At 30.5% G+C, this 18,918-nt stretch overlaps 3 protein-coding genes and 1 long non-coding RNA gene across 6 annotated transcripts in view; 3 read left to right on the top strand and 1 right to left on the bottom strand.

Annotated features, from left to right (window-relative positions):
• LOC140919849 (pleiotropic drug resistance protein 1-like) overlaps window positions 1-2,908 on the top strand; it is a 4,330-nt gene extending 1,422 nt beyond the window's left edge. Inside the window, exons 4-8 of the mRNA XM_073366523.1 lie at window positions 81-165; window positions 2,142-2,301; window positions 2,551-2,627; window positions 2,733-2,786; window positions 2,888-2,908. Of these exons, the coding sequence (XP_073222624.1) occupies window positions 81-165; window positions 2,142-2,301; window positions 2,551-2,627; window positions 2,733-2,786; window positions 2,888-2,908 (397 nt within the window). The remainder of the gene's footprint in view (window positions 1-80; window positions 166-2,141; window positions 2,302-2,550; window positions 2,628-2,732; window positions 2,787-2,887) is intronic.
• Window positions 2,748-7,990, top strand: LOC101491957 (pleiotropic drug resistance protein 1-like). Its single transcript, XM_012713909.3, has 17 exons — window positions 2,748-2,786; window positions 2,875-2,965; window positions 3,054-3,355; window positions 3,440-3,721; window positions 3,808-4,124; window positions 4,232-4,392; window positions 4,490-4,593; window positions 4,684-4,840; window positions 4,936-5,084; window positions 5,191-5,523; window positions 5,853-6,143; window positions 6,239-6,322; window positions 6,423-6,556; window positions 6,713-6,940; window positions 7,038-7,209; window positions 7,305-7,559; window positions 7,665-7,990. The coding sequence occupies exons 2-17, from the start codon at window positions 2,920-2,922 to the stop codon at window positions 7,929-7,931; spliced, it is 3,282 nt and encodes a 1,093-aa protein (XP_012569363.2). The 5' UTR covers window positions 2,748-2,786; window positions 2,875-2,919; the 3' UTR covers window positions 7,932-7,990.
• Window positions 6,491-8,479, bottom strand: LOC140919521 (uncharacterized). The gene is made up of 2 exons (XR_012162152.1): window positions 8,290-8,479; window positions 6,491-6,919 (listed from the first exon to the last, which is right to left on the bottom strand). It is a non-coding gene; the product is annotated as an uncharacterized lncRNA (long non-coding RNA).
• A 3,212-nt stretch (window positions 8,480-11,691) lies between these two features.
• Window positions 11,692-18,688, top strand: LOC101491648 (pleiotropic drug resistance protein 1-like). Of its 3 annotated transcripts, XM_012713936.3 has the most exons (23): window positions 11,695-11,853; window positions 11,956-12,044; window positions 12,142-12,226; window positions 12,344-12,503; window positions 12,619-12,695; window positions 12,780-12,833; window positions 12,930-13,020; window positions 13,107-13,408; window positions 13,486-13,767; window positions 13,989-14,305; window positions 14,499-14,659; window positions 14,757-14,860; window positions 14,953-15,109; window positions 15,189-15,314; window positions 15,429-15,598; window positions 15,672-16,004; window positions 16,119-16,409; window positions 16,497-16,580; window positions 16,696-16,829; window positions 16,911-17,138; window positions 17,239-17,410; window positions 17,610-17,864; window positions 18,371-18,688. In XM_012713936.3, exons 1-23 carry the CDS (start codon window positions 11,836-11,838, stop codon window positions 18,635-18,637), a joined length of 3,957 nt encoding a protein of 1,318 aa, XP_012569390.1. In that variant the 5' UTR covers window positions 11,695-11,835; the 3' UTR covers window positions 18,638-18,688. The 3 variants fall into 3 exon arrangements, with proteins under 3 accessions (XP_073222747.1, XP_073222746.1, XP_012569390.1); XM_073366645.1 differs by lacking the exon at window positions 17,610-17,864 and having other exon boundaries at window positions 11,693-11,853; XM_073366646.1 differs by lacking the exons at window positions 17,239-17,410; window positions 17,610-17,864; window positions 18,371-18,688 and having other exon boundaries at window positions 11,692-11,853; window positions 16,706-16,829; window positions 16,911-17,069.
• The last annotated feature ends 230 nt before the right edge of the window (window positions 18,689-18,918 follow it).

Here is an 18,918-nt window from a genome sequence, read left to right as displayed (position 1 = left end):
ATATAAGACCAAGATAACCTTGGTGGAAATTCAAATATATTTTAATTTAATAATATATATATTTGCTAATCTGTCTCCAGGTTGACATTGCTTTTGGGTCCTCCAAGTTCTGGGAAGACGACACTGCTTTTGGCATTGGCCGGAAAACTTGATCCAAATCTAAAGGTAAATTAAGAAAAATGATTTACCTTAAACAAATGAAAACATGTTCTTTAATGATTGACAAAAAAAACTCTTTTTTAAAAATTTAACTTCTTAGTCAAAAAAAAAATCTTAACTTCTTAGTCAAAAAAAAAAAATCTTAACTTTTTAGTCAGAAAATTTTTCATTGCATGTTTAGAATGTTTTTTTAAAACATGCATGTTAGAACATTAAAATAATGTCTTTTGCAAAAGTTTAGAAACTTTTAACAAAATATTGATTAAATGTAAATTTTTAATTGTTAAAAAGTTAAAAATTCATATTCAATTTATCTACGATTAAAAAAATTTAAATTTTACCACTAGAGATTGAGTCCAGTGGAAGGAACTAGTCTTTCATAAAGTAAGTAATATTTTATTATTAATTTTATTATATCATTCAATAGTATGACTTGATATATTTAGATTTCATTCATTTTTTATTATTCATTTTACTAACTTTTTTTGTCTATCATTCTATTAATTTTTTGTCTATATTTTTATAATTCAAAAAATAACAATAAAAAAATAACCTCACTATAAACTTGATTTCATTCTCATTTATTTTTTTAATTCATTGCATATAAGTACATCAAAATATTTTAATTACATTTTAATAATTAAACATAGGAACCATAAGTTACCACAAAATGTATAAAAACATAATCATCACATGTTAAAAATCAATAATTAAACTTATGCACAAACAATCCAATGAAGTTTAAATTAAAATAAATAAAAAATATTGAAACACAATCATTTTAATTAGCAAACCTTTGCAAAAAAAAAAAAAACCCAAAAAATATATATTTTTTAAAATAAAAATATTATATTATACATTAAATTTTTTCAAAGTAATATACAATTTGTGTTCATTTTTCTCTTATTAGTGCTCATATATATATTTTATTCCTCTAATACAAAAGAAATTATTTAATCAAAATCAGAGCATATTTTCAATTAACGTAAAAAATAATCAAAATCAAGTAGTGATGTCTTATCATTCCCAATATTATTTTGTGTTTTTTTCGTAAAAAATAGTATTTTGAATTTTTCATCATATACACTCTCTAAAAAGGATAATTAAATCAAAATATTTTTGAAAGAAACATGTGGCATAACACATCTGATTAAGAATTAGTTATCGGAAGTTTAAGTGAAAATGAGATCTGAAAAATAAAATATAAGAAATAGTAAATCATTCAATTAGTCAAAAAAACAATAAAAAAATGATAGTACTCAAGATAAAAAATAAAACAAAAATAAAAATAACAATCATATAAAAACAAATGTTTACAAATATATCTCAATTCCATACTTGCAAAATATATATTCTTTTTTTTTTATAGGAAGAAAATATTTTATAATTATTGAATGTTTAAAACAAAACAAAATATATACAAACAATCAATCATCTTTTTTTAATAATATTTTTAAAGTGAAAATCACTCATATTTTATTTTAGTCTTTTTAATTGTGTATTCAAACAATCAATTGTATTTTTTTAATCATATATTTCAGAGGGAAAATCATTCATTTTATTACAAAGTTTTTAATTGTTTCTATTTCATTTATTCTTTTATTAATCGATCACTATTCTTAAAAACTAAGAAACTTACGAATATTAAAACTTTTTTTGATCAGATTGATACATTTATATACGATAAATATCATTTTCAAACTTAAAAAAAATTACATTGAAATAAAATTTTACAAATTAAATCCGCACAACTCACTAGTTATATTCTAGTTCATATTTAAATTATACATGAGTTAAGTTAAAAGTTAGGATCTTTGAGATTAAAAAATTAAGTTTTTTATTTTTATTTTTTTTATCGAAATTAAAAATAAAATATTGAAATTTTTAAGAACTATTATTAAATATTTTAAATTATGTTTGGCCTCTTTTTTTTTCCATTTTAGATTTCTATCTAGCTAACAATTTTGTAACTTCATGAACAGTTCAATGGGAAAGTGAGTTATAATGGTCATGAGATGAATGAGTTTGTACCCCAAAGAACTGCTGCTTATGTCAGTCAAAATGATCTTCACATTGGAGAAATGACTGTTAGAGAAACTCTTGCCTTCTCAGCAAGATTCCAAGGTGTTGGGCCTCGATATGGTTAGTACACAAACATTACACTAAATGTTTCAACTCAATGCAATTTTGAAAATAAATGACTTTTGAATACCATGTTACTATTCTTAATAGAAACCATTGATGTGGAAAATGTGTAGAGGAAAATATAATATGAAAATTGTATTGATAATAAGAACAATTAACAAATAAGTGTAACTAGCTTACTAACTAATAACATGTGTAACCAACTTGTTAATCTAATAAATAGAAAATGTATTTGGTAATGTGTAGATATGCTAGCAGAGGTATCAAGAAGAGAAAGAGAGAAAAACATTATCCCTGATCCAGATATTGATATCTTAATGAAGGTAAGAGAAAGTGCAACATATATAATTCTTTTCCTATTTTCAATTACTATTAGCATGACTAACAAAGACATTGCATGAACTTGTGACTTAATGATATATACTTAGGCTGTTGCAATTGAGGGCCAAGGAGCAAATATTGTTATAGATTATATTTTAAAGGTAAAAAAATTCTTACACTTAACACCTTAATCTTTTATCTTCATAAAGTATCAATAAATTTAAACTTTTACTTGCTTTATATGTTCAGATTTTGGGACTAGAGGCCTGTGCAGATACTGTAGTGGGAAATGCAATGTTAAGAGGTGTCTCAGGAGGACAAAGAAAACGGGTTACGACAGGTAAAACAGATTTTGTTTAAAATTGAAGTATACATCATCACGATTCACCACAATAAGGAAAATCTTATGAATCTATTAATTAATACAGGGGAGATGCTGGTAGGACCAGCTAAGGCACTTTTCATGGATGAAATATCTACTGGTTTGGATAGCTCAACAACTTTTCAAGTTGTGAAATCAGTGAAGCAGTATGTCAACCTTCTCAAGGGAACTGCTGTGATCTCACTCTTGCAGCCACCACCGGAGACTTACAATCTTTTCGACGACATTATTCTACTCTCTCAGGGATATATTGTGTACCAGGGACCCTGTGAACATGTGCTTGATTTTTTTGGTTCATTAGGTTTTGTGTGTCCTAAGAGAAAATCTGTGGCAGACTTTTTACAAGAAGTAAGTGTAATGTAACTAATCTTTTTTTATACATTCTAGTGTCTATATGGATTTAGATATTCAATTTTGGCTATGATACTTTAGGTGACATCAATGAAAGACCAAGAGCAATATTGGGCAGAAAAAGAGAAACCTTATACATTTGTGACACCTAAAGAGTTTGCAGAGGTATTTGAGTCATATCATGTTGGGAGAAGCATTGGTAATGAACTTGTTACACCATTTGACAAGTCTAAAAGTCACCCAGCTGCTTTGACAACCAACAAGTATGGAGTTGGAAAATGGGAATTGTTCAAAGTTTGCTTTGAAAGAGAATATTTACTCATGAAGCGCAATTCATTTTACCATAAATTCAAACTTTGCCAAGTAGGTTTTAACAATTTGAACATTATCATATTATTATGTATTTTTCTTTCCTACAGCATTACTAATTCCTTTCTCATTTTTTTAAGGTTGCTTTCATGGCCATCGTTACCATGACTGTTTTCCTCCGAACTGAAATGCACCGCAATTCAGTGACCGATGGGGGCATTTATGCCGGTGCATTGTTCTTTGCAAATTTGGTGATTATGTTAAATGGATTTGCTGAACTTTCTGTAACTGTTTCGAGGCTTCCTGTGTTTTACAAGCAAAGGGACCTTCTATTTTTCCCTTCTTGGGCATATGCTCTTCCCTCATGGATCCTTAAAATCCCTGTTACATTATCTGAAGCAGCTGTTTGGATATTCCTCACCTATTTTGTCATCGGTTATGATCCTGAAGTTGGAAGGTATAATTTGCAAATCTTTTCAAGTATTCCTCAACTAATTAGTTTGGCTTTGAACACTTATGTTTATTAATTAACGGCTTCTTTTGTATATGTTTGTGTAAATACAGATTTTTTAGGCAATTCCTTCTTCTCCTGGTTATCAACCAAATGGGTTCTTCATTATTCCGATTTCTTGGAGCAGTTGGTAGAGAAATGACAGTTGCTGTAACACTTGGGTCGTTTACATTGACCTTGTTCATTGCCATGGGTGGTTTTGCCCTCTCCAAAGGTATTATAAATTATTCATACATATAAGTAGTTAAAGTTAATGTTTCTCCTATACATTATTGTTAGAATAACAATACTTCCTACTTTTTTGGTTTCAGATAAGATAAAGGATGAGTGGATATGGGGTTTTTGGATATCTCCTATCATGTATGCGCAAAATGCCTTAGTGAATAACGAGTTCCTAGGGAAGCAATGGAGACATGTATGCTCTGCACTCTGCACTTTCTTTTTATATGTACACTTTTTATATCAGATATATATATATAGTCTGATAAATATTTGGTTTTGAAAGGTCCTTCCTAACTCAACGGAACCGCTAGGAGTTGAAGTTTTAAAATCTCGTGGGTTCTTTGTTGAGTCGTACTGGTATTGGTTAGCTCTTGGGGCATTGCTTGGATATACAATACTATTCAACTTTAATTACATTCTTGCTCTGACTTACCTCAATCGTGAGTTTGTTTCTTTATATTATTACTTACAATGTAATTTATAACAAAAAAGAGCCTAAAGTATGAACTAATATTGCATACTGGTTATTATGCAGCAACTGCGAAGCATCAGGTTACGAAATCAGAACAATCTCCAAGCGATGAGATTGAGGAGAATGATGGAAGAAAAAGAGGAATGATTCTTCCTTTTGAACAACATTCTATCACCTTTGATGAAGTAACATATTCTGTAGACATGCCTCAGGTAATATATACACATATAAATATTCAAATGAAAAAAAGGCTTGCATTCCACTCTCAGTTATTTATTTCTAAATGAGTTTCATTAAATCTTTGTTCTTCACTTAAAGGAAATGCGGAGTCAAGGTGTCCTTGAAGATAAGTTGGTTCTATTGAAAGGTGTCAGCGGATCTTTTAGGCCAGGAGTTCTTACTGCACTTATGGGTGTCACTGGTGCTGGCAAAACAACTTTGATGGATGTACTTGCTGGTAGAAAAAGTGGGGGATATATTACTGGGAACATCACAGTTTCTGGGTATCCGAAAAATCAAGAAACATTTGCGAGAATTTCAGGATACTGTGAGCAAAATGATATACACTCTCCTAATATTACTGTCTATGAATCCTTGGTTTATTCAGCATGGCTGCGATTGCCGGAGGATATCAATGCAGAAACCAGGAAGGTTGGTATATGAATACCATGATGATTTGTATGATTTTTTATATCCAGAATATGTTCACACCCACACCCTTCTTTATACCTACACAATGTGCCTGCACACACATCATGTATTATTTTTGTCTTGCTATTTTACTTCCCTCTTTGACTTTCGTGCCACATTCACTAATATTTGCATTATTGCATCAATTATAGACACTCTTGATTTTGATGTTAACTTAAATATTTTTAAGTATGACGCCAATGTTTTTAACCTGGTTCACAAGATTGCTTTTAAGTTTCTTATTTACACATACAACATGAATGAGCAAGTAATTTTTTTAATGGTTGCAGATGTTCATCGAGGAAGTCATGGAGCTAGTGGAGTTGAACACACTAAGGGATGCAATTGTTGGTCTCCCTGGTGTTAGTGGTCTCTCAACTGAGCAGCGTAAGAGGTTGACCATTGCAGTTGAGTTGGTGGGTAATCCTTCTATCATATTCATGGATGAGCCAACTTCTGGGCTAGATGCAAGAGCTGCGGCTATTGTCATGAGAGCAGTTAGAAACATAGTGGACACTGGAAGAACAATTGTTTGTACCATTCACCAGCCTAGCATTGATATCTTCGAATCTTTTGATGAGGTAACTAAGAAGCGTTAAAATTCATAGTAGTTTTGTTTTTAAGTTTGTTTTCTTATTTTACAAAGATTTTGATATTTGTTTTCAATGAAATGAAGCTTTTCCTAATGAAGCAAGGAGGACAAGAGATATATGTGGGACCACTTGGGCGTCAGTCTTCAGATTTAATTAATTACTTAGAGGTAGAATTATTATTAAAACTTTCAAAGTGAAGTGCATGCATCACATCTCTAATCTATCTCATCATAAAACTTATATTTGTGTGCACTTTTTGTCATAAAGGGAATCGAAGGTGTTAGTAGGATTAAAGATGGCTCCAATCCAGCAACTTGGATGTTGGAAGTCACAAATTCAGCAAGAGAAATGGAATTGGAGATTAATTTTGCCGACGTGTACAGAAATTCAGAGTTATACAGGTATTTTCTTTTGTATGAAGTTTAATCAAACTATTGAACTTGAAAACAATAAGCAAGGTATCAAATAACAGCAAAAAGACAAACCAGTTTTTGTTGTGAGTTGTTATACATGCACAGTTTAATTAAGTAAAAGCTTATATGTGACATTTGTTATAGGAGAAACAAATCTCTTATTGAGGAATTGAGCACTCCAGCTCCTGGTTCAAAGAACCTTAGTTTTCCTTCAAAGTACTCGAGGTCCTTTTCTATCCAATGTATGGCTTGTTTATGGAAACAACATTGGTCTTACTGGCGCAATCCGGAGTACAATGCCATAAGGTTTATCTTCACAACTGGTGTCGCCCTGTTTCTTGGGAGCATGAACTGGAAAATTGGCTCCAAAATGTAAGATACCAATGGAAATTAGTAGGTGTTTTATATGGCATTCAAATTTTTGCTTCTGATTATTCTAAAATTGAATTTATACATCAATTGATTGCAGTCAAAACCAACAAGATTTATTTAATTCCATGGGCTTTATGTACACTACTACTTTGCTTATTGGTACCAAGAATTGCAATTCAGTGCAACCAGTGGTAGCTGTAGAGCGAGTAGTCTTTTACAGGGAAAGGGCTGCAGGAATGTATTCATCATTGGCATATGCTGTTTCTCAGGTAAGCATTTAATTAGTCTTTATTTACGTAGTCTCGTGTATGTAAATAATTTTGTGTGTGTATTTTTTCTAATCTTCATATTTTCTTTCATACAGGCTCTAATTGAAGTTCCTTATAATTTTGTACAAGTTGTAATTTATGGGATTATAGTTTACACAATGATTGGTTATGAGTTGAGCATCACTAAATTTTGTTGGTACATATTTTTCATGTTCTTCACCTTCCTTTACTACACCTTCTACGGTCTGATGACAGCAGCCATGACCCCAAACCAATCCATGGCTGCTTTATTATGCAGTGCGTCCAATTCATTATGGAATCTCTTCTCAGGATTCATAATCCCACAGCCAGTAAGTTTAAGTTTTTTATGTTAACGGTTAACCGCATAGACTTGTACTATACAAATAATTATTGTTGTTGTTTCTTTTCATTAATTTTTTGAAATGGAATTTCAGAGGATCCCTGTATGGTGGAGATGGTTCTATTGGATAAATCCAGTGGCTTGGACTTTAAATGGGTTGGTGACTTCACAGTTTGGAGATATAAAGGATGATTTGAAGTCTAATGGAATAACTGTTCCAATACAAGACTTTTTACATAATTACTTTGGTTTCAAGCATGATTTGTTGGGAGTGGTTGCAGTTGTAGTTATTGCGTTTACAATCACTTTTGTATTTGTCTTCGCCATATCCATTAAGACATTAAATTTCCAACGGCGATGAATGTAGTTTACTATTTGGTGTAAAATAAGAAATGGATAACATTCTCCATTCTGTTTCAACCCGCTCCATTACACTTGCTTCTACTTTATTTCACAATACAATGGAATGATTCAAACTTTGTTCTCTTAAAAATCTATCTAATTGAGTACCTGAAGCATAAAATTCTCAAAAACGGATCTTCATGCATATCAAATTTTTCCTAAAATAATAAAATGCAACTACATTAACTCTTACGTTTAACCTAGGTTTGCAGTTATGCGAGTTTCAAACACTAAGAAAATAGATGATCGTTACAAAATTGAAGTATTCCAAAAGTAGAATTACATGAATACAAAAAGAAGAAGTGGTAGGTAATAACCTGTATCGCATGATCACGCGCCTTCAACAAGCTCTTTATCGGAGATCTCCTCCCTCTATTCTTTGTTGAAATGTGAAATGTCTTACACGTGTTCGATAAATTGCTGTAATAAGAGAGAAGAGATGTGTGTTAGTGTTGACTGTTGACTATGTGGTTAACCGTTGGCTTTTTTGTCCTCAAGCTAGACGTAACTTCCACACACGGCTCATATTTTACTCTAAATTTTTTATTTACTTTTCACTTGTTTGGGAGATTATTAAAAAATTGGAAATAATTACTCTTCAATTGTTTTTTGAAAGAGTCTTATGTATCTCCCATTGAATTCATTTGATTTAGGATTTAAGAATTTATTATTATTTTTTAATTCTTGTAAAAAAAAATTAAAATTATTTTTTAAATGAGTTTAACTTGGGAGTAATCTTTTTTACACAATAGCACGTTACAACTATTACTTAAAAACTATTTCATTTTTTATATACATAAACAAAAATAGTTATTTTTAAACTAAACTATGCGCACCAGCATGTTACTAAGTCCAATTTTTGCAAAGATTTGCGCACAAACATTTCCTTCGTAAATAGTATGATGAAAAAAATGATCAAATCTTGTTTCATATAATCTCATAAGACTTCCCACATGTTTGCATCTAAAGATTATCAATACAATCATCTCACCTTTTTTTCTAACACATAATGCAACACTTAACCTTTTAGAAAAACAAACTTGCAATGTATGGTGTTTCGCACGGATCACTTCCATTTTGGTGTATATTTAAAATAGTTTTCTATACAAAAAATTAAATTTATATATTATTTATAGGTAATATTGATAGTTTTAAAAAAAATTAAAATATGTGTATTAGATTTAAATAACTATAATTATGTTATCTTCCCCATTAAAATAAAATTAAATAATCAAAACACAAAAGTAAAATAAGATTATGTTTTACTTTTGCTTGTTTCTTTTTATTCCCTTTTTCACTTTCTTTTTTTCTTTTTTCCTAAGTAAAGTCTATGTTCCTTCCAACTTCTTATTTTTCTGTTTTCGTTTTTTTTATGTAATTTATTTTTTAGCTTTCAAAAATATTAATAATAAATTGTCTAAAAAAACTATTGCTAATAGATTGATTGTTCTTATAAATTTATAAAATATAACTAGAAGTATTGTATTAAAATGATTGTAATTGTGTTGTCTCTTCGTTCAAATAATATACTAAATTAAATCTTCAAAACTCAAAAGTAATATAAATTTGTTGTCTTGACAAAAAGTTGTAATTAAAAAAATAATCTAACATTAAATTAGTTTATGAGTTTTAATTAGAAAGATAGTATATATATATAGAAATCAAATTAGATGAGTTTTATAATGAGATAGTTAAATCTTGACCATATAATCATACATGGATGATTATGATTAAGAGTTATTTAAATGGTACATAATCATTTAAAAAAGTTGTATGTCTTTTTCTTTTAATTTTGATAATCCATGTATGATTGTGTGGTCAAGATTTAATTCTCTCATTGTAAAGAAGATGAAGTGAAATCAAGAATATGAAGGAGAAATGGAAGAAGACTAAGATTCTGAGTCAGATTCATTATTTTTAGTATTCTCTATTTTGAATTATATTATTGATCTATGTAATTTGTATCAATTTGAATGAATGAGTACTAATTTTATTATAAAAATACAAAATACATCACGCGGTCTTTTAAGTTACACGAAAATTACACATTATTAATCATTTATTTTTTTTGTAACAAGTTAGTCTTTTAACTTTTTTTAGTGTCAATTTCGTCCTTTATGTTTGTAAAAATTTGCTATAATGATCCTAATTTCAAACCATCAAAATTGAAATTCAAAATTTTTTCAATTATTTTCAAAAAATTCAACTCGTGTATTTCTTAAGGGATTTTGATTGCAATAATCTTAAGAATGTAAACCTTAAATCAACTTTTAGAAAAATAATTAAACAGAAAAGAATTCGAGTGAGATATATACTAGATTCTTCAAATAAAATGTGAAATTCTCTTAATGCATATCATGAAATCGCATGAAAATTTATTATGTTGTTCTTCGTATGAATGATAACAAAATTCATCGTAAAATTTTAAAAATCTCTAGTTAAAAATGATTTAAATGAAAATAATTTAACATTGTAATATTTACAAATATAAAAGAATAACTTGTTGAAATATGGTTTAATTGCATTATGGGTCCCTCTATTATTAGTAATTAACGAAATTGATCTCTCTATTTTAATTTTTTGTTCCTCCATCAGATTTTTTAACTAAAAAATGTTGACTTGACATATTTTAAATGATGTGACTTACAATTTTATGACATAGAGTCATATAGATGTATTAATTATTCATATGTGATTAATTAAATTAAAAAATATGAAAATTTTCTAAAGTTAAAAGCTAAGTTTTTTCGATATTTATTCTAATTTCATGAGTGTTAATAATTATACAAAATTGTATCTATGTCATATTATTTAAAGTATTTAATATCATCATTTTTTAGTTAAAAAATAAAAGATAAATATCACAACTATCAACTTTTAAAACAAAAAATCAATTTTTTACAATACAAATAAAGAACTAAAATTATAATTCGACGTAAAAAATTTAAAAAATCCATATAATATTTTTCGTATCTTAATTGATTACGGGATATATTCTGGTAAATAAATAATAATAATAACTCATCCAAAAAAAACTGAAACCAAGCATTCACATTAAGACTACTAAAGCACGTTTTGCCTCTCCCAATTGTGTTCCTTGATTTATGGAGATTGTGTTCCCACAGTAGCAAGCTAGCTACTTGGTGTTAGCGAGAAGTTCGCTGAGAAAGATTTCAAATATTATTTGCTGAAACATATTTGAACCATGAGAACCATGAGTTGGAGGAAGCCAGCAATTATTATTTTTAATTACACGTGCGTTTATAGTTTATACCATTTTAATAAGTAATATTATAAGAGATTAATTTCTATGTACTTTTATAATAAAAACTTTGACGCTTTCGGTCTACCACAATAATTCAATTGAATAAGTTTAGAGGTAATTTTAAAATATTTTTATTGATTTAATGATTGTAATTTATTGATAATATAAATGATTTTTAATTAAAATATATGTAATTAAATTTATATTAAAAGAGTTTTATTATTGAAGAAACACAACCGGTATTTATAAAGTCAACTGAATTCATGATTCTGTTTAGTATTTTATTACTTCTCAAGACATAATTAGTAATATTATTTATAAGCTATTTTTGAATAATATATTTATTTATCTAACGAAAATTATATTTACCTCCCTTAAAGTCATTTGAAACGACACTAACATTATCTTTAATTTAACAAAAAATACTCAACTCCCTTCTACTTATTAAAAAATTGCATTAAACATTTTGAAAAAATTGATAAAGTTGAAAGAATAACAAAAAAAAAACAAAAGAGAGATTGCATTTACCTCCCCTAAAACAAATATCGAAGCCGAAGCTCATGTAGGAAGCAGATCTTTGCCTACCTTCACAAACTTCATGGTTAATATAGTAGAGGTAAGATAAATGATAACTTGCTATGTGATTTTTTTTTATTGAAGGAGATTCTAATTTCTAACTTAACAATTTGGTTTTTTCTTTAACATTTTCATGTTAAAGAGCCTATTGAACTCAATTCATGTACTTCCAAGTAGAAAACAACATCTAAATATTCTCCGGGATGTTAATGGAATTATAAAGCCAGCCAGGTATCGATACAAATACTGTTATATTCATCGATTTCGCATTGGAGAAAATATCATAATCAACTATGACAACAACATGTTTCAATTTGCTTCTTTTCAGAATGACATTGCTTTTAGGCCCTCCAGGTTCTGGAAAAACCACATTCCTTTTGGCCTTGGCTGGAAAACTTGATCCTAAATTGAAGGTTAGAACATTAAAAAAAAGGAGATACACACACTCTCACTCTCACATCTTATCTATGTTTACATATTTATCTATAGTTTCCAGTCTTGGATTTAATGTAGTGTGTCTTCATTCTCAGTTTGCTGGAAAGGTGACTTATAATGGTCATGCAATGAATGAATTTGTGCCTCAAAGAACTGCTGCTTATGTGGATCAAAATGATCTTCACATGGGAGAAATGACTGTTAGAGAAACCTTGGCATTCTCAGCAAGAGTTCAAGGCGTTGGAGCTCGTTATGGTTAGTTTACAAGATTGCTTTTTTCTTATACTCAATGTGAAAACACAATTTGTGAACTTGATATATTAAATGAGTTTTTTTTTCCATGTGTAATAATATTATTGACATTATGCAGACTTGCTAGCAGACTTGTCCAGAAGAGAAAAACAGGCAAATATCATGCCTGATCAAGATATTGATGTGTACATGAAGGTAATATAAAGTTTTTATTTCTTTACCATACTAATTTTTATGACAGATAATAAAGTGGTTGTCTTTTTGATTTATAATGCATAGGCTATAGCAACTGAAGGCCAGAAGGCAAATTTGATAACAGATTATGTCTTAAGGGTAAAATAAATTACACGTTCAAAACCTTTTCTTTGGTCATCATCACTACATTGTAATATTATGTTTTAAATTATCTTGTTTCTTTGACATTTGCAGGTTTTGGGACTAGAGGTTTGTGCTGATACTGTTGTAGGAAGTGCAATGTTAAGAGGTATCTCTGGCGGACAAAAGAAACGTGTTACAACAGGTAAAAACATATCTGATTTCAATCTTAACGCGTGTGATGGTTAATCACCTCAATGAATTGATTATTATTTAAATCTATAAATGTAGGGGAGATGTTGGTTGGACCGGCTAAAGCGCTATTCATGGATGAAATATCTACTGGTTTAGATAGTTCAACAACCTTTCAAATTGTGAATTCAGTGAAGCAGTATATCCACATTTTCAAAGGAACTGCAGTCATCTCACTCCTACAGCCACCACCAGAGACTTACAATCTTTTTGATGACATTATTCTACTCTCTGATAGTCACATTATCTACCAAGGTCCACGGGAACATGTGCTTGAATTTTTCGAATCAATGGGTTTTAAATGTCCTAATAGGAAAGGAGTTGCCGATTTTTTGCAAGAAGTGAGTTTCATTATGTCTTCTCTCATTTTTGCAAACACAAGGTTTTATATTTTTACAAGTAAATTTTTGCTATAAAGGTAACATCAAGGAAAGACCAAGAGCAGTACTGGGAACACAAAGATCAGCCTTATAGATTTGTCACATCTGAAGAGTTTTCTGAGGCATTTCAATTATTTCATGTTGGTAGAAGACTTGGTGATGAACTTGGTACTAAATTTGACAAGTCAAAGAGTCACCCAGCTGCCTTGACAACCAAGAGATATGGACTAGGAAAATGGGAACTGTTAAAAGCTTGCTTATCAAGAGAATACTTACTTATGAAGCGCAATTCGTTTGTCTATATCTTCAAGCTTTGCCAAGTAAGTTTGGAAACTGGACATTTTCATATTGATATATTTATACACACACACACACACACACACACATATATATATATATATATATATATATATATATATATATATATGTATATGTAATGCAATATATCTGTTCATTACTAGTTTTTAGAACTCGTGCAACGCATAGAGAAATTCATCGAAAGAATATACGTTAGTTATGATTTACAATTTGTTGTGTTCAGTTATCTGTAATGGCAATGATTGTCATGACAATCTTCATTCGGACTGAGATGCATACAGATTCAGTAACTCATGGAGGTATATATCTAGGTGCGTTGTTCTATGCCGTCTTTGTGATCATGTTCAATGGAATGGCTGAACTTTCCATGGTAGTTACAAGGCTTCCTGTGTTCTACAAGCATAGAGAATACCTCTTTTTCCCTCCATGGGCATATGCTCTTCCTGTCTGGATCCTGAAAATCCCCATCACTCTTTTGGAAGTTGGTGTTTGGGTATTCCTCACCTACTATGTCATTGGTTTTGATCCATATATTGGAAGGTAAGAGAGATTTGTTTTTATAAGTCCTATAAGTGTACTTATTTTTTTTGTAGACAAACATCTGTATATTAGTTATCTTAACATATATTTTCTGTTTCCCCAGCGATTGAACCATAGTCCTGTATCTCATTTTATATTCGTATTCTAATAAAACAATAATGATATGCATTTATCTGTCTACTACCTAATGCAGGTTATTTAGGCAATACCTTGTTCTTGTACTAGTAAACCAGATGGCTTATGGATTATTCAGATTCATTGCAGCAGTTGGGAGGGATATGACTGTGGCTCTAACATTTGGGTCATTTGCACTTTCCATCCTTTTTTGTATGAGTGGTTTTGTCTTATCAAAAGGTATCATGGATATAAAACAAATAACCAACAACAAAATTTGTCTCATTATGCTCTATAATAAGAGTTATCCTCTGTTTTCTTGGCTTTATGCTCACAGACAATATAAAAAAATGGTGGATATGGGGCTTCTGGATATCACCTATGATGTATGGACAAAATGCTATTGTAAATAATGAATTCCTTGGGAATAGATGGAAACATGTAAGTTTTTTTACTATTTTATATGTTGATTTTGTATGACCTTCTTATCATGTAAATAATTTGATGTCTTGATATATTTTCTTATATGAAAGGTTCTTCCTAACTCAATGGAGCCAATAGGAGTTGAAATTTTGAAATCTCGTGGGTTCTTCACTCAGTCATACTGGTATTGGATATGTGTTGGTGCTTTGTTTGGATATACATTAATTTTCAACTTTGGCTATATCCTTGCTCTCACTTTCTTGAATCGTGAGTGTTCTCATTTTAAAGTTATAATAAAACAGATATGACAAGTTCATGTACTGACACTGCAAAATTGATCATGCAGCACTTGGGAAGCATCAAACTATTATACCAGAAGATTCTCAAAACAATGAGCAAAATGGTGGTAGCAGAAAAAGAACTAATGTTTTGAAGTTCATAAAGGATAGCTTTTCACAGCATTCAAATAAAGGTAGGAAGTTTTAGTTCATAATAACTACCTAAAATATAATAATGTCTAGATGAGTAAATAGTTGATTTTCAATTCACATCACACCTTATGAATAACACTGGAGCTACTTCACAGTGAGAAATGGAGAAAGTAGAAGTGCAATAACCTCTTCTAGTACTCTATCCAATAGACAAGAAATGGTTGCAGCAGATAGAAACCATAGTAGGAAAAGAGGAATGGTTCTTCCTTTTGAACCACATTGTATCACATTTGATGAAGTAACATATTCCGTAGACATGCCTCAGGTAATGTACAAACTGAAGAAAGATCATATCCGTTTTATAAAGCATTATTGTGAAGTAAAGATTCTCGATGCAGGAAATGAGAAACCGAGGCATTATTGAGGATAAGCTGGTTCTTTTGAAAGGTGTCAGTGGTGCTTTCAGACCAGGTGTTCTCACTGCTCTGATGGGTGTGTCTGGTGCTGGCAAAACAACTCTTATGGATGTGCTTTCTGGTAGAAAAACTGGAGGATATATCAGTGGGAACGTCACAATTTCCAGCTTTCCAAAGAAGCAAGAAACCTTTGCAAGAATTTCTGGATACTGTGAGCAAAATGATATCCACTCTCCTTATGTCACTATTTATGAATCCTTACTCTATTCTGCATGGCTCCGATTGTCCATAGACAACAATGCTGAAACCAGAAAGGTTGGTACTTTAATCATACTGCATTCATGTACTTGCATTATTTACTTACCCATTATTGGAATTTTCATGTGATAATAATATATAAGAATAAAAAAGATGGACTAATGTTTGCAGATGTTCATTGAGGAAGTCATGGAACTTGTGGAACTAAAACCGCTGCGAAATGCATTAGTAGGATTGCCTGGCGTTAGTGGTCTCTCAACGGAGCAACGCAAAAGGTTGACTATTGCGGTTGAGTTGGTAGCTAATCCTTCTATTATATTCATGGATGAGCCAACTTCTGGGCTAGATGCAAGAGCAGCAGCTGTTGTGATGAGAACAGTTAGGAACACAGTTGACACCGGAAGAACAGTTGTTTGTACCATCCACCAGCCTAGCATTGATATATTTGAATCTTTTGATGAGGTGAAGACAAAAAACTCATGAAATTAAGAATTTTTCCTTTGTTCTCTTCCATTACAAAGTTTATATTTTTGTCACAATGAAATACAGCTTTTGCTACTTAAGCAAGGAGGGCAAGAGATATATGTGGGGCCACTTGGACATCATTCTTCCAAATTAATCAGTTACTTTGAGGTAGGTGAAAAATAGATATCCAAAGAATAGTAGAGAATAATACTTCATTCATTTATATGCTTCAAACTGTTATCTTGTTAATATTTCATCATGCACACACTTTTATCCTGGAAAGGGAATCCAAGGTGTTAGCAAGATTAAAGACGGTTATAATCCTGCAACTTGGATGTTGGAAGTCACAACTTCATCTAAAGAAGTGGAATTGGGGATTGATTTTACAGAGGTGTACAAAAATTCAGAGTTATACAGGTATTTTCACTTGTATGAAATCAAATCAAACTATATTAGAACGTATGCCGATATAAACTGAACTTAAACATTATGTTTCAGGAGAAACAAAGCACTTATAAAAGAATTGAGTACTCCTGCTCCTGATTCAAATGATCTTCATTTTACTTCACAGTATTCAAGATCCTTTTTGACACAATGCATGGCTTGCTTATGGAAACAACATTGGTCTTACTGGCGCAATCCTTTATACACTGCCATAAGATTTATTTATTCAACTATGGTAGCTGTTTTGCTTGGGACCATGTATTGGAACCTTGGTAGCAAAATGTAAGATCATATTGGAAATATGAAAATGTTAGGGCTTCAAACTCTTTGTTTGTATAACGTATTTTGATCTAACAGGAAAGTTTCACATCAATTAATGCAGTGAAAAGCAACAAGATCTTTTTAATGCCATGGGGTCTATGTATTCTGCTGTTCTCCTAATAGGAATCAAGAATGGTAATTCAGTGCAACCAGTGGTTGCTGTTGAAAGAACGGTCTTTTATAGAGAAAGAGCAGCTGGAATGTATTCAGCTTTTCCATACGCTTTTGCTCAGGCAAGCTTCCCTTATTTTAAAACTTATCTTTTGTTCAAATCTACGTGAATTTGAAAATTGTAGTTAATCACATACAAATTTATGGTTAATAAAGTTAAGTTGATGGTTAATGAATTTTGACATCTGATATATCCATTAACCATGTACTGTCGTTATTCACCTATGTAAGCTACGTTAACTAATTAGAATTGCATTGCAGGTTATAATTGAGCTCCCATATGTTTTTGTGCAAGCTGTGGTGTATGGCTTTATAGTTTATGCTATGATTGGTTTTGAGTGGACTGTAGCTAAATTTTTGTGGTTCCTATTCTTCATGTATTTCTCCTTCCTTTTCTTCACATACTATGGCATGATGGCAGTAGCCATGACCCCAAATAACCACATTTCGACTATAGTTGCCTCTGCATTTTATATAATGTGGAATCTCTTCTCAGGATTCGTAGTCCCAAGACCAGTAAGTTTTGCCTTCCTCAAATTCTCAGTGCATTTCAATTACACATTTTTTTAAGCACAAAAGTATCACAAATGATTTCTCCAGACCAAAATTTCAACAATAATTTAAATAGTTAACGCAATTTAAATACATGATATCATGCAAATGATTAATGAAAATAATAAATAGCATAACTATAATTAAGTAAAATTTTAAATTTATTAACCAAGGTTTTCAAGTTATCAAATACACATGGTATCTATTTATGTTCAAATTGCATTTTTATATATGATATTTAGGTGTTTAAATATAAACAATATCTATTAACATTCAAATATACTCCTAATAATTGTGGATAACAACATTTAAAATTGTAGTTAATTGTATTAAGTTCAACGGTTGATGACTTGTGTAATTAATCATATATTTTAATTGCATTAACAATTCATATTATTATTGATATTTATTGTCAAATTGTGTACTAGCTAATTTATTGTATATATTTTGTTGATGGTTTGGGCAAATAGAGGATTCCAATGTGGTGGAGGTGGTACAGTTGGTTAAATCCAGTGGCTTGGAGTTTGTATGGATTGGTGACTTCACAATATGGAGATTTGAAACACATTATTGAATCAACTGATGGAAAACAAACAGTAGAAGGCTTTTTGAGAAGTTACTTTGGTTTCAATCATCATTTTCTACGAGTGGTTGCTCTTTTCAATGTTCTATTTCCAGTAGTTTTTGCTTTCGTCTTTGCCATATCAATCAAGTTTTTTAATTTCCAACGGCGTTAAGAACAACATTCAACTTTTTTGTATGTGTATAGGAAAATATCTCTTGCTGTATTTTTTAATTACCAACTAAATATTGTATTATTTATAGCTAGAAATTAATAAGTCTAAGTGGCTTCTAAAATAAAGAAACAATATTGCTACCAACACTCCCCAAATTGCTATTCACACCTCTCAAAATTAAAAAAAAATCAAAATGCTCAAAATGCCCCTGCCATCAATGTTACACATTTATTATCTCATAACTCACATTTATCAACTTTCATCCCACCTCATAACTCACA

The sequence above is a fragment of the Cicer arietinum genome, chromosome 3 (genome assembly GCF_000331145.2).
Source record: "Cicer arietinum cultivar CDC Frontier isolate Library 1 chromosome 3, Cicar.CDCFrontier_v2.0, whole genome shotgun sequence".
In the NCBI taxonomy this organism is placed as follows: Eukaryota; Viridiplantae; Streptophyta; class Magnoliopsida; order Fabales; family Fabaceae; genus Cicer; species Cicer arietinum.
Note: the sequence above shows the minus strand (reverse complement) of the source record. Positions and strands in the feature narration are given on the sequence as shown.